The sequence below is a fragment of the Oncorhynchus nerka genome, linkage group LG19, assembly GCF_034236695.1.
Source record: "Oncorhynchus nerka isolate Pitt River linkage group LG19, Oner_Uvic_2.0, whole genome shotgun sequence".
Taxonomy (NCBI): Eukaryota; Metazoa; Chordata; class Actinopteri; order Salmoniformes; family Salmonidae; genus Oncorhynchus; species Oncorhynchus nerka.
Window position 1 is genome coordinate 26,066,812 of NC_088414.1, and position 13,988 is coordinate 26,080,799.

The 13,988-nt window shown below is 41.3% G+C and overlaps 1 protein-coding gene across 2 annotated transcripts in view; it reads right to left on the bottom strand.

Annotated features, from left to right (window-relative positions):
- Positions 1–9,765: 9,765 nt before the first annotated feature.
- LOC115101243 (RING finger protein 208-like) overlaps positions 9,766–13,988 on the bottom strand; it is a 9,297-nt gene continuing 5,074 nt past the window's right edge. For both annotated transcript variants that reach the window (XM_029620585.2, XM_029620586.2), the window contains exon 2: positions 9,766–12,070. In XM_029620585.2, the coding sequence (XP_029476445.1) occupies positions 10,138–10,956 (819 nt within the window). In that variant the 5' untranslated portion in view covers positions 10,957–12,070 and the 3' untranslated portion in view covers positions 9,766–10,137. The remainder of the gene's footprint in view (positions 12,071–13,988) is intronic.

The window sequence follows — 13,988 nt, forward strand, 5'->3', positions numbered from 1 at the left end:
TGCTGTGTTGTCCGTCACAGTTCTGTGTCAGATGGCGAAGTGAGGGCAGTCCCATTGGGTCCTTTATTTCAATAAATCCTTTATTTAAAGATTTTGGCCAAGATCATTTTGAATCTTTATACAAATTGTTAGTCTTCCGCCCCAAGGATTCCTCTTTTGTAATGTTATTATCCAAAGGTCATGTAGAGTGTTGACAATGGTTGGTGAAATGAATTAGGTAATACAGGAACATTATGTCTCAAATGGGGATATTAGTCAGTGTACTTGGAGGTCTTTGCTCTCTGTAGGACACAGACAGGGTGCTGTGTGTTCATCAGGCAGGCAAAAGCCAGTTAAAGGCCACCTCATTAGCTCAGCTCTCTTTGAGGAAGAAATATACAGTAATTCATGCTCCCAGTGACTGCACTTTATTTAGTCACTAATCAGCAATGAAAATATAAAGTATGCTGCCCCCAGAAGTCATAACGTTAGATTGCTATTCTATTCCATTCAGAACAATACATGTTTTGTGAAGTAATACGCCAGAGTTAATTTACTCTACTGTCCCATGTGCACTGTTACCTTTCTTTACAGATCTGGGAGAATGATGTGTGTGAGAGAGCGTATGAAGGGCTCACCCCAGGGCTGGGGTACCTGGAGCATGTGTGCCGGATGCTGGAGGAGATTGCTAGGCTACAGATGCATAACCAGAGGTTACAGGTGGAGATGGAGGCTCTCCGGGAGCAGCAGGAGAGCAGGGTAAGGGGATATGTTGACATTTGATCTCTGGGTCACGTCTAAATAGAGAATCATGTGGATAAAGCTTCTAATAAGTCAGTATTTGAGTTGATTTGCTGTGAGAATTGACACAGTCAGCATAACAGGAAATTATTCATCAACATTTGACCTGCTGTTTCTATCCGTATAGAATTCACAACACAGTCAGTGTGACTGCAAGGCTGCTGAGGATGGTGGCCGCTCTGCCAATGAAAGACGACTTAATGCTAAAGATTATGTTGAGGACTTACCCTGCCAATCATTTAAAAATCATAGTAACGTGCATCAGCATTTTCGACGGAGGTCAGCATCGGACGCAAGACTCATGATGGGATATCTGAGTGAGTGATCCTCCAATTTGACTTCCCACAGTGTACACTGGGAAATACGGAGTCATCACTGGTTATTTGGGTTGAAACTGAGGGTTGTGAATTGTGTGTGTTTTAGGGAAGGTGAAGGAAGAGTCTGGACGGCGGTACCTGAGTATAGAGGACCTGCTTGAACAGCCCAAGGATGACAAAAAGCAGGTAAAATTATGTAAACTAAACTCTTGCATGTACGCACACACACATGCGTATGCATGGACACACTTGCACACACACTAGCTCAAATTGTACACACTCTCAAATAGACACAAATAATTAAGCTGTATTTTCGTATTTGTGTGTGTAGTGTATGTCTGTGTGAAAGTATGCTTGTGCCTATGTGTAAATGTTTTTTGCATGAGTCTGGATATATGTCTCTATTGACAACTATCTATGTGTCTCTCCAGGAGAAAGAAGAGGTAGGAAATAAAGAGCAGGGAAGTAGGATTAAGACCTGGAAGCTGAAGATTGGCTCTCTGAGGAGGGAGGAGACCACAGAGAAAACCAGGTGAGACGACAGCGACACCTGGAGGAAAGTGTGTGTGGTGTCATGCTATGTGATGCTCTTATGAAAAAATATCCATGGCTGCTCTAACGTGGCAGCCAAATGGGAATGATTCACTGTTGCATAAATAATGCACAGTGTGCTCAGAGGAGCTGGGAAGTGCACATACTTAGCCTAGGCATCTGTTCATGAAAATTCACTTGGACCCATCCCATATGGCCTCTGTTTACAATCACTCACTGTGCATTGAGGAATTATGTTTTAAGAGCTACATATTCCATCCGTGCAATCTTTAATAGTTCTGGTGGATGATTTTTCTTCCACATAAAGCAAACCGATTCATTCATCCGTGGAGAAGGTGAGCGGGCGTCGGTTGAGACAGCTTTTCAAGAGAAGGAAAACTGTGCCAGAATGAGAAGAGCAGAATATTCTAACATTACAGTCATTGGTTCTAAGTAACATTCCTCTGTTAAGACTTGGAGAATGAGGACACATACTGTAACACTTTTTCCACAAAGCTGTGGATTCACAGGACGCGAATCTATTTAGTCATCTCAATATATGGATATTGGTGTTTGTCTGCTGCTACATGTATAGTTATTTATACTCAGGTAGCATGTATATTTTTATATTGCAAGTTTATACAGCCAATAACCAATGTGTTTTTATGTTTCGTTGATGTCCAAGTACAATGGCTATAGGATATGATCATATAATGTTTTAAAATAAGTAAAGCCAGTGCAATATATATATATTTCATCACTTGTCCATGTCTGTCTGTATCCCCACGTCTGCAACAGGATATTTATTTTTCACTTTTGGTTTATACAGTATTTTCAGGAATATATATATATATATGTGTGTATATATGTGTATATGTGTATATATATGTGTGTGTATATACACATATATATATACACATACATACATATACACATATATACATATACACACATATATATATACACATATATATACATATACGTATATATATATATATATGTATATATATATATATGTGTGTATATGTATATATGTGTATATATATATGTATATATATATATATATATATATATATATATATATATATATATATATATATATATATGTGTGTGTGTGTATATGTATATATGTGTGTGTGTATATGTATATATGTGTGTGTGTATATGTATATATGTGTGTGTGTATATGTATATATGTGTGTGTGTATATGTATATATGTGTGTGTGTATATGTATATATGTGTATATGTATATATATGTATATATGTGTATATGTATATATGTGTATATGTATGTGTATATGTATATATATGTATATATATGTATGTATGTATGTATTTATATGTATATATGTATGTGTGTGTATAAGTACAGCACTATATGCAAATAACTCAAAGCCCGCCATTCTGAGAGCAGCATTTATTTTTCAACTCGAAGTAATGAGCCCAATCAGTCCTCCATGATAACAAAATCATAAACAACAGAGTAGTTTAATTAGTGCTTGGTGTATGCTCAGGTAAAACAATTTTAACAAAAATATAAACACAACATGCATCAATTTCAACTATTTTACTGAGTTACAGTTAATATAAGGAAATCAGTCAATTGAAATAAATGAATGAGACCCTAATGTATGGATTTCACATGACTGGGCAGGGGTGCAGTCATAGGTGGGCCTGGGAGGGCATAAGCCCACCTACTTCGGAGCCAGGCCCAGCCAATCATGAGTTTTCCCCCACAAAATGACTTTATTACAGACAGAAATTGTGTCCTCAGTTTCATCAGCTGTCTGGGAGGCTGGTCTCAGATGATCCTGCAGGTGAAGAAGCCAGATATGGAGGTCCTGGGCTGCTGTGGTTACACGTTGTCTGCGGTTGTGAGGCCAGTTGGATGTACTGCCAAATTCTATAAAATGATGTTGGAGGGATGGTAGAGAAATGAACATTCAATTCTCTGGCAACAGCTCTGGTGGACATTCCTGCTGTCAGCATGCCAATTGCACACTTCTTCAAAACTTGACATCTGTGGCATTTTGTTTTGTGACAAAACTGCAAAATTTTTTGTGGCATTTTATTGTCCCCAGCACAAGGTGCACCTGTCTAATGATCATGCTGTTTAATCAGCTTCTTGATATGTCATACCTGTCAAATGGATTAATTATCTTAGCAAAGGATAAATACTCACCAACAGGGATGTAAAGAAATTTGTGTACAACATTTTAGAAAATGAAGATTTTTCTGTGTATGGAACATTTCTGGGATCTTTTATTTCAGATTATGGTTCATAAATCTCCATGTTATGTTCATGTTTTTGTTCAGTATATATTTCCATATTTTCAATTCCTATTTTTGAAGATCAAGGGGTGTACAATTAATTGGAATGACTGGAAATTTGGCAGACTCTGTACAACAAAAACAAGTAAATTATAGCCTTACGCTATTCATTATCTGTAGTAGAAAGCAATGGGTTAGAAGAAGCCCACATAACCAACCCATAAAGTAAAATGCAACATCCATTTATGGCCTGCTATGATTTATCCTGCAATAGATGTTCAATTGTTAATGTACATTCTTGTATTATTATAATGCCTCTTAATTTGCAGGTTGACATATAATGGGATGAGTCTTGTCATTTAGGCAGAACTGAGTCATTTCCGCTGGATGGGCCAGCATCAAAGTCAAATGTGCTATTTTGTTGAAATGTATAAAATAAAACATTTGTTTTTAATATGTGTTAGGTTAGGCATCAGAGTTAGCAGTGGGGTTAGGTTTAAATCAGATTTTGTGACTGTGCCAACTAAACCTGCACCTATTTTTCAAGGGGAAAGTCATCTAAAAGTTACCTGCTGAGGAGTATTTTTGTCATAATAATGTATTTGTTTTTGCTCAATCTGATTGGGTGAGCCTAGCAGGGCCTGGCTCCCCAGTGGGTGGGCCTGTTTCCACCCAGGCCCACCCATGCCTATGCCCCTGCAACAACCAATATCTAGACCCATTTTTGGGGGGATTCATGAGCCATTTATGAATGTAACCATAACAGAGATTTCTTCATCCTTACAGAATCTTGATTGAAGCCATGTTTGAATTTGTGCTCCTCTTATTGGATTTCCACTCCATAACTACCCCAATTGTTGTGCACTTTATCAGTCTTCCAGGAAAAGCTGGTTTTCTTCCACAAGAAAAGGACCAATTTATTTACAGTAACTGAGACAGGTCATCTGCACTCCAAACAACTGTGTGGGAAAATGTATAACCAGTTCATAACAATTACTCCTACAAATTTGGTTGACAATTTCGATACCTTTTGGAAACAAAACACATTTTGTAAGGAGGATGGGATCCACCCAAATAATTTGGGTTCCTGGATCCTTTCACAGCACTATAAGGCTGCGTTGAGACAATGACTTATCAATGACCCAAACCCAGCTCAGTTAATCCACACCAATGTGTTGCTGAGTTATCATAATGCTTTAGCAAATGTATATTATACCAGGGGCGTTGGAAGACACAATGTAAGTAACCTAATGTATGTACCTCTGACTGCCCTGAATGCCTCTGCTGATCCTACAGCTATTGTACGCAGCAATCATGTCGATGAACCAGATTTATGCTGTTAGCACCGAGGTGGTGTGCCCTAGTAGGAAGTCCATTGTGTCCAGCTCACCCTGATCTAACATAACTAACATGAGAATATTTACTTCTACTAAGCTTCCCAGTAGAGCAATGAAAACAGTCAAGCATCCCAGAAAAGTACTCAAAACACCTAATGTGAACATACAGTACCAATCAAAAGTTTGGACACACCTCCTCATTAAAGGGTTTTTCTTTATTTTTTACTATATTCTACTATGTAGAATAATAGTGAAGACATCAAAACTATGAAATAACGCATATGAAATCATGTAGTACAGTCTTGGCATTCTCTCAACCAGCTTCATGAGGTAGTCACCTGGAATGTATTTCAATTAACAGGTGTGCCTTGTTAAAAGTTCATTTGTGGAATTTCTTTCCTTCATGCATTTGAGACAATCAGTTGTGTTGTGACAAGGTGGAGGTGGTATACAGAAGATAGCCCTGTTTGGTAAAAGACCAAGCCCATATTATGACAAGAACAGCTCAAATAAGCAAAGAAATTGTACAGTACATCATTACTTTAAGACATGAAGGTCAGTCTGGAACTTTGAAAGTTTCTTCAAGTGCAGCACTATGATGAAACTGGCTCTCAAGAGGACAGCCACAGGAAAGGAAGACCCAGAGTTACCTCTGCTGCAGAGGACAAGTTAATTAGAGTTACCAGTCTCAGAATTTGCAGCCCAAATAAATGCTTCAGAGTTCAAGTAACAAACACCTCTCAACATCAACTGTTCAGAGGAGACTGTGTGAATCAGGCCTTCATGGTTGAATTTCTGCAAAGAAACCACAACTAAAGGACACCAATAATAAGAAGAGAATTGCTTGGCCCAGATACATGAACAATGGACATTAGACTGGTGAAAAACTGTCTTTTGGTCTGATGAGTCCAAATTTGAGATTTTGGGTTCCGACCGCCGTGTCTTTGTGAGATGCAGACTAGGTGAACGGATGATCTCTCCATGTGTGGTTCCCACCGTGAAGCATAGAGGAGATGTGATAGAATTCAAGGCACAATTAAACAGCATCGCTACCACAGCATTCTGCAGCGATACGCCACTCCATCTGGAATGCACTTAGTGGGACTATCACGTGTTTTTCAACAGGACAATGACCCAACACACCTCCAGGCTGTGTAAGGGCTATTTGACCAAGAAGATGGAGTGCTGCATCAGATGAACTTGCCTCCACAATCACCCGACCTCAACCCAATTGAGATGGTTTGGGATGAGTTGGACCGCAGAGTGAAGGAAAAGCAGTATAAGTGCTCAGCATATGAGAGAACCCTTCAAGACTGTTGGGAAAAGCATTCCAGGGGAAGCTGGTTGAGAGATTGTCAAGAGTGTGCAAAGCTGTCAAGGTGGCTTCTTTGAAGAATCTAAAATATTTTTTTATTTGTTTACACTTTTGTGGTTACTACATGATTCCATATGTGTTATTTAGTAGTTTTGATGTCTTCATTAATATTCTACAATGTAGAAAATAGTCAAAAATAAAGTAAAACCATTGAATGAGTGACTGTGACTGGTACTGTATATAGCTTAAGAAATAAGGTTCATGAAGTGAATGACTTGCTAGTAACAGATGACATTCATATTCTGACTATCTCTAAAAGTCACTTAGACAGTACCTTTGATGATACAGTGGTAGCAATACAAGGTTATAACATCTACAGAAAAGACGACAGCCAGTGGTGGAGGTGTTTCTGTTAATATTCAGAACCACATTCCTGTTAAGATTAGAGAGGATATCATGTTAAATACTGCTTTTAGGAATATGGCTACAGGTTCATCTGTCTCACCTAATGCCCATTCTTGTGGGCTTGGGAAGCTGCTATAGACGACCAAGTGTGAACAGTCAGTTTCTGGATAACGTGTGGAATGCCTGATAATGTATGTGATATCAACATAGACATACATTTTCTGGGTGAATTAAAAATGGCTGGCTTTAATCAAGCTGCCCACTCAAGAAAAAGCTTCAAACTGTAACCAGTGCCTGCAACCTGGTTCAGGTTATCAGTCAACCTACCAGGGTCATTACAAACAGCACATGAATGAAATCATCAACATGTATTGATCACATCTCTACTAATGCTGCAGAAATGTGCTTGAAAGCAGTATCCAGATCCATCGGATATAGTGATATAGTAGTCATATCTAGGAAAACCAACGTTCCCAAGGCTGATGGATTGATGAGGAGTTGAAAATGTGTATGGTTGAGAGGGATGAAGGCAATGGATCGGTAAGTAAGTCTGGCTGCACAACCGATTGGCGAACGTACTGAAAATTGAGAAATAATTTGACTAAACTGAATAAAGAGATGAAACTACACTGTGAAACAAAGATAAAGGACAAAGAATGATAGTAAAAAGCTTTGGTTCACCTTCAATGAAGTTGTGGTGAAAAAGGCAAACTCGGCTCCATCATTCATTGAATCAGATGGCTCATTCATTACAAAACCGACTGATATTGCAAACTACTTAGATTCTTTTCATTGGCAAGATTAGAAAACTTAGGCATGACATAACAGCAACAAACGCTGACACTACACATCCAAGTATATCTGACCAAATGATGAAAGACAATAATTGTAGTTTTGAAATCCGTAAAGTGTGTGGAAGAGTTGAAATAAATATTGACTATCAACAATGACAAGCCACTGGGGTCTGACAACTTTGATGGAAAATTACTGAGGATAATAGCGGACGATATTGACACTCCTATTTGCCATGTCTTCAATTTAACCCTACTAGAACATGTGTGCCCTGGAGGGAAGTGAAAGTCATTCCGCTACCTAAGAATAGTAAAGCCCCCAATCAGCCTGTTACCAACCCTTGTTAAAAATGGTTTTTGACCAGATAAAATGCTTTTTTTACAGTAAACAAAGTGACAACAGCTGTTCAGCACGCTTATAGGGAAGAGCATTCAACATGCACGGCACTTACAGTTCACAAATGACTGATGATTAGCTGAGAAATTGATGATAAAAAGACTGTTGGCGCTGTTTTGTTAGACTTCCGTGTGGTTTTTGACATTTTCGATCATATTCTGCTTGCTGGAAAAATGCATGTGTTATGGCTTTACGCCCCCTGCTATATTGTGGATAAATAGTTACCTGTCTAACAGAACACAGAGGGTGTTATTTAATGGAAGCCTCTCCAACATAATCCAGGTAGAATCAGGAGTTTTTTGTTGAAGGAATTCAGTTGTACTGAATTCAACTGACTAAGTATCCCTCTTTCCCTTTCCCCAGGGCAGCTGTCTAGGCCCCTTACTTTTTTCAATCTTTACTAAAGGCATGTCACTGGCTGCAGTTAGTTTCAGAATGGGTGGCAAGAAATAAGTTAGTCCTAAATATTCAAAAACTAAAAGTATTGTATTTGGGACAAATCATTCACTAAACCCTAAATCTCAACTAAATATTGTAATAAATAATGTGGAAATTGAGCAAGTTGAGGTAACTAAACTGCTTGGAGTAACACTGGATTGTAAACTGTCATGGTCCAAACATATCGATTCAACAGTAGCTAAGATGGGGAGAAGTCTGTCCATAATAAAGTGCTGCTCTACCTTCTTAACAGCACTATCAACAAGGCAGGTCCTACAGGCTCTAGTTGTGTCGCACCTGTGGTCAGGTGCCACAAAGAGGCGCTTAGGAAAATTGCAATTGGCTCAGAACAGGGCTGCACGGCTGGCCCTTGGATGTACACAGAGGGCAAACAAGAATATGCATAACAATATCATAGTAGAGGAGAGATTGACTATATCACTACTTGACATGTTGAAAGCACCGAGGTGTCTGTTTAAACTACTAGCACACAACTCAGACACCCATGCATACCCCACAAGACATGCCACCAGAGGTTTCTTCACAGTCCCAAAGTCCAGAACAGACTATGGGAGGTGCACATTACTACATAGAGCCATGGCTACATGGAACTCTATTCCACATCAGGTAACTGATGCTATCAGTTTAATCAGATTTTTTTTTTAAACCAGATAAAAATACACCTTATGGAACAGCAGGGACTGTGAAGCAACACAAACATAGGCACAGACACATGCATACATACGCACTAGACACACAAACACATGGATTTTGTGTTGTAGATATGCGGTAGTGGAGTATGGGCTTGAGGGCACACACTTAGTGTGTTGTGAATTCTGTAATGAATGTATTGTAATGTTTTTAAAACTGTATAACTGCCTTAATTTTGCTGGAACACAGGAAAAGTAGCTGCTGTCTTGGCAGCAGCTAATGGGGATCCATAATAAATACAAATAGAAATACAGATGATTAACAATGTACCGCTTATTGTTGACAGTAAACAGTACATTGTTAATCCCATGTGGAGGAGTTAGTCAGATGAACTGAGCTATAGGGATTTTACTCCCTGCACCACAAGGCAGAGAGATGGTGTGACTTTAAAGAAATGTAGAAACATATTAAATCATCAACCATTGACTCTTTATCATCCTGTCTATAAATGACTGAACATCCATAGCCAGTTCAGACCAAACAGCAATGTGTTTTTTATTTTTTATTATTTTTTTTATTTTTTTTATTTACCTAGGTTGAGGGGATAGGCCTCCCCTATAGCATTCCCATGTAAAGAGATGTCAACACAAACACATCCGAACAAGAGAGGGGGAATAGGATTCACAGTTCATACATAAAATACATTTATTTGCCATTTCCCTGCTTTCGTCTGCAAGCGGTGTCCTTCACGATCCATTTGACCCAGACAGCATCCATCTGTAATATTAAATCTAGAGATACATCTGTGTGGGCTTGTATTGTATGCGAGATAGAGAGGAGGAGGGTAGGTGGAAGAGAAGCGGCAGGGTTAAGTCATGCCAGTTTGGCCCCTGCCTAGGTCTCTACATGATGCCACAGGAGGACAGGGGGTTGGCGATCTGGCAGGTGCAGGCTGACTGGCAGTACTGGCGCACCGTCTGGTAGCAACTCCGGTCGGCCTCCCCTCCCCACTGCACCGGGCCGTTGGGGTCAGAGGGCAGCCGGCTCAGGATGCTGGTGTTAATGGCCAGGGCAGCCAGCCCATAGTCTGTGAACAGCACCGTCTCACGCCTGCATGTGGGGCACGAGATGAACTTGTACTTGGGGCAGGACTCGTAGAGGATCTGCAGGCACTCCTCACACACCGAGTGTAGGCAGGAGAGGATGCGAGGACGCTTGCCAGTAAAGTTGTAGGTGTGGCCGCAGGTGGGGCAGTCTAGGGGTTCACAGGGCATCACGGGACCCGAGGAGGAAGAGGAGGTGGAGGAGGACGTTGAAGAAGAACGCAGCACGTACTGGTTGACTATGACGTCCTCCATCTTGTAGTGGAACTGGTGGTAGCAGATCTCTGCGGAGCTGGCTTTGCGCTGGGCCAGGTAGCTCTCCTTGCGGCCCATGGGGGCTGGGGGAGATGAGACCATGGGTCTGGTGGGGGCCAGGTCAGTGCAGGTCACCTCCATTGCAAGATCCCTGCAGGTCATGTCCAGGGCTAGGTCACTGCATGCCTGATTGACTATGATCTCTCCCTCTCCCCCTCCGTCCCATGCCACCCGTGGGGGAGGGGCAAAGCGAGGTTGGGTGACAGGCACCGGGCATTCCCGGGGGAACTTCTCTGACTGGATGATCTTGACGGTATCCATGGGGATGGTCACAGGCTGTCGCCTGAGGCAGGACATGGACATTAAGCGTATTTGGGTGTCTGTCTTTTTTTAAGAGAGGGTGCTATGGCTGGTTTAGCGGGCGATGCCCCTGGCTTGGGCTGGGAGTAGGTCGGGGCTCTGAAGGGACCTGGGTGTGTCAAAGTCAGCCATTAGAGGGGACGTGGGGACGTATGATTCTGTCCATTTTTCCCACGTCTGTTGTGCTGTTACCCTGAGTCTTTATGTGGGACAGAAGGACTGAGGACTAAAGCCAGAGCCCTCTAACCTGGAGCAGTGAAGAAGGCGTCCCTATTAGACAGAAATACTGTCCTCTAATAACACTACTGATAGACAGGGATAACAGTCCGTGCCTGGTAGTTAGTCCGCTTAAAACTACTCTGTGCAGTCTTAGATATACAATAAAGATATGTACTGAATATTCAACCACAATAGCAGCTTAACAACAGACAGGTCTCAACACATCAGCACAAATTATATGTTTTCAGTGATAACAGCAATAAGTAATCTTATATGTACATATATATAGATGCTCACATAACACTACAGGGTTGTGAAGAATTCTACTCTCAAAATGGAGAGCTCAAGCAGCAGGGGCTGTTCAGTAGTAGTTCAGTCTACTGTCTCACAGCATCCTGTGGCTTGTCAGGGAAAACTGACGCAAACAGGGCTTGGGGCTGGCTTGTTTCTAGGTGGTTGCTGCTGAAACCAGCACTTTGTTCCTGTTTCTAGCTGAGGCTGTGGAACAGCCTAGTGTGTGAATGTGTGTGTGAACAACCTGTATACATTCACACTAGAACCTCCTCTCTTCCTCTCTCTGCCTGTGCTTTTGGTTGAATATGGTTTTGTGACCTTTGGCCCCCTTGGTTGGGGTCTCATAAGGCGGAGTTATTTTTTTGGGAGGTGTATCAGAGACAATGGAAGGCTCTTGGAATGACTCCCCTGCCCTTAAACACACCCTTCCTGAATTTCTCTAAGGAGGGAGTGAAGGGGTGCTCCCACTAGTCGGCAGATAAAGGTCTCCAGGGAGGTCCTTTCTTCGTCACGGTCTGTGTGTCTGTCCCTCAGAGGTTCAGAGTGACAGCAGTGACCTCAGACTGTCAGATGGTGTGACTGTTATCCTCTTTGGCTCAGTTACCTGAGGAAGGAGAGGAGAGTTTGATTAAACACCATCCATCAAAGTAAATCACACATTAATCTGCTATTTGTATTTATTATGGATCCCCATTAGCTGCTGCCAAGGTAGCAGCTACTCTTCCTCGGGTCCAGCAAAATGAATGCAATTATACATTTTAAAAATATGACTATGTATAATTGTTAACACATGTTTGTTTTTTTTTTTACCTTTATTTAACTAGGCAAGTCAGTTAAGAACAAATTCTTATTTTCAATGATGGCCTAGGAACAGTGGGTTAACTGCCTTGTTCAGGGGCAGAACGACAGATTTGTACCTTGTCAGCTCGGGGATTTGAACTTGCAACCTTCCGGTTACTAGTCCAACGCTCTAACCACTGCCGCCCCGTTATTGCAATACTGTATGATGGATGTGGACAGATGTGGATACTCTCTCTATTTTAAGAAATATTAAGAATAGAACACCCTCCTTTGAAATCCTTAACTGTAGAGAAGGTGCTCTATTTGTCAAAGTATACTGGGGTTATAGAACGCTAGTTTTCTGAAAGAATTATGAGTCTGTGTTTCTGGTCTCCTCATGCCTCTAGCATCCTGTCTACCCTTATTATAATCCTACTATATGACACATGAAAAAGATTCATGTTTGGTCAGAGGCAAATGAGCAAAACAATTGGCAATCATCAGTGTGTGAGTAGGTTTCATTTCGAGTGGTAATGTGCATTATGTAGGTGGCGTAAATGTACAATTGTTTGTAGTACTATGTCTGTTTCCAAGTCAACACAACAATGGAGGAAAATTACACATATTTTCTCTTCCACACAAGGCTCTCAGTAGACGTGATGCATGAAGATGGAAGGAGAGCGAGGGAGTTGACCTACATGCTGCGAAAGAGCGAGAAGGAGAGAGAGAGTGAAACATTGGCCCAGGTTTCTATTTATGGTGTCTTTATCTTTCACTGTGGTTTCCTGCCCCCAACCTCCTCTGAAGGTTCACACAGAGTGAAAGAGCTATATCTTTACAGGCGGAGATACCCTAGCGAATTAACCCTCAAACCCCAACACACAAACACACTCTCTCTTTTCTCTCTCCCCATATTCACATTCCCATACAGACACTTAAAACATCACCTACACTACCCCACTGTGTTCCAATAGAGCATCTATGCTGAGCAGGCATGTGTAAATTCTCCTGTATCTCGCTGATGAAAACATTCTGTTGTCTCTGATTGTGCTCTTGTATCTGACCCCATTCAGTGACAGAGAGGGCCGTTAGCCAGTGTCACTCACAATTTCTCTCAATGCGTTCCACCGGCACTGCAGTGCCGCAATGCTTCTTCTTAAATAACAGCTTTCTCGCACTTTCTCTCTCACACACATTCGTTCACAAACCCACACACTGTACACAGCCATGCATGCTCTCACTCCATTTCACACTAGCATCTGCCAGGGAAAGGCCAATATGTGCCATACAACACATTTCCCGACCACGTATTATCACTTTATGATATGTGGCTAATTCAAGTCAATTTGTGTTCAGGGCATATGTTTTATAATTGAGGTAGAATAGTATTCAATAATTCCCTTCAGTGTCCATTCATCCAGCCATACCCCCACACACCAGCCTGCTCTCATGGTTGCAGACACAAACAACACACCTGATGTATGAATGTATAATCATATGGTCCTTTGTAGCGCAGGTGGTAGAGCCTGGTAATTGAAACACCATGGTAGTGGGTTCAACTCCTAAGACCATCCATATATATATATTTTTTGCCAATTGTGTGCCGCCCTATGGGCTCCCAATCACGGACGGTTGTGATACGTCCTGGAATCAAACCAGGGTCTGTAGTGACGCCTCTAGCGCTGAGATGCAGTGCTTTAGACCCCTGCGCCACTCGGGAGTCCATATGTAAAATGTATGCA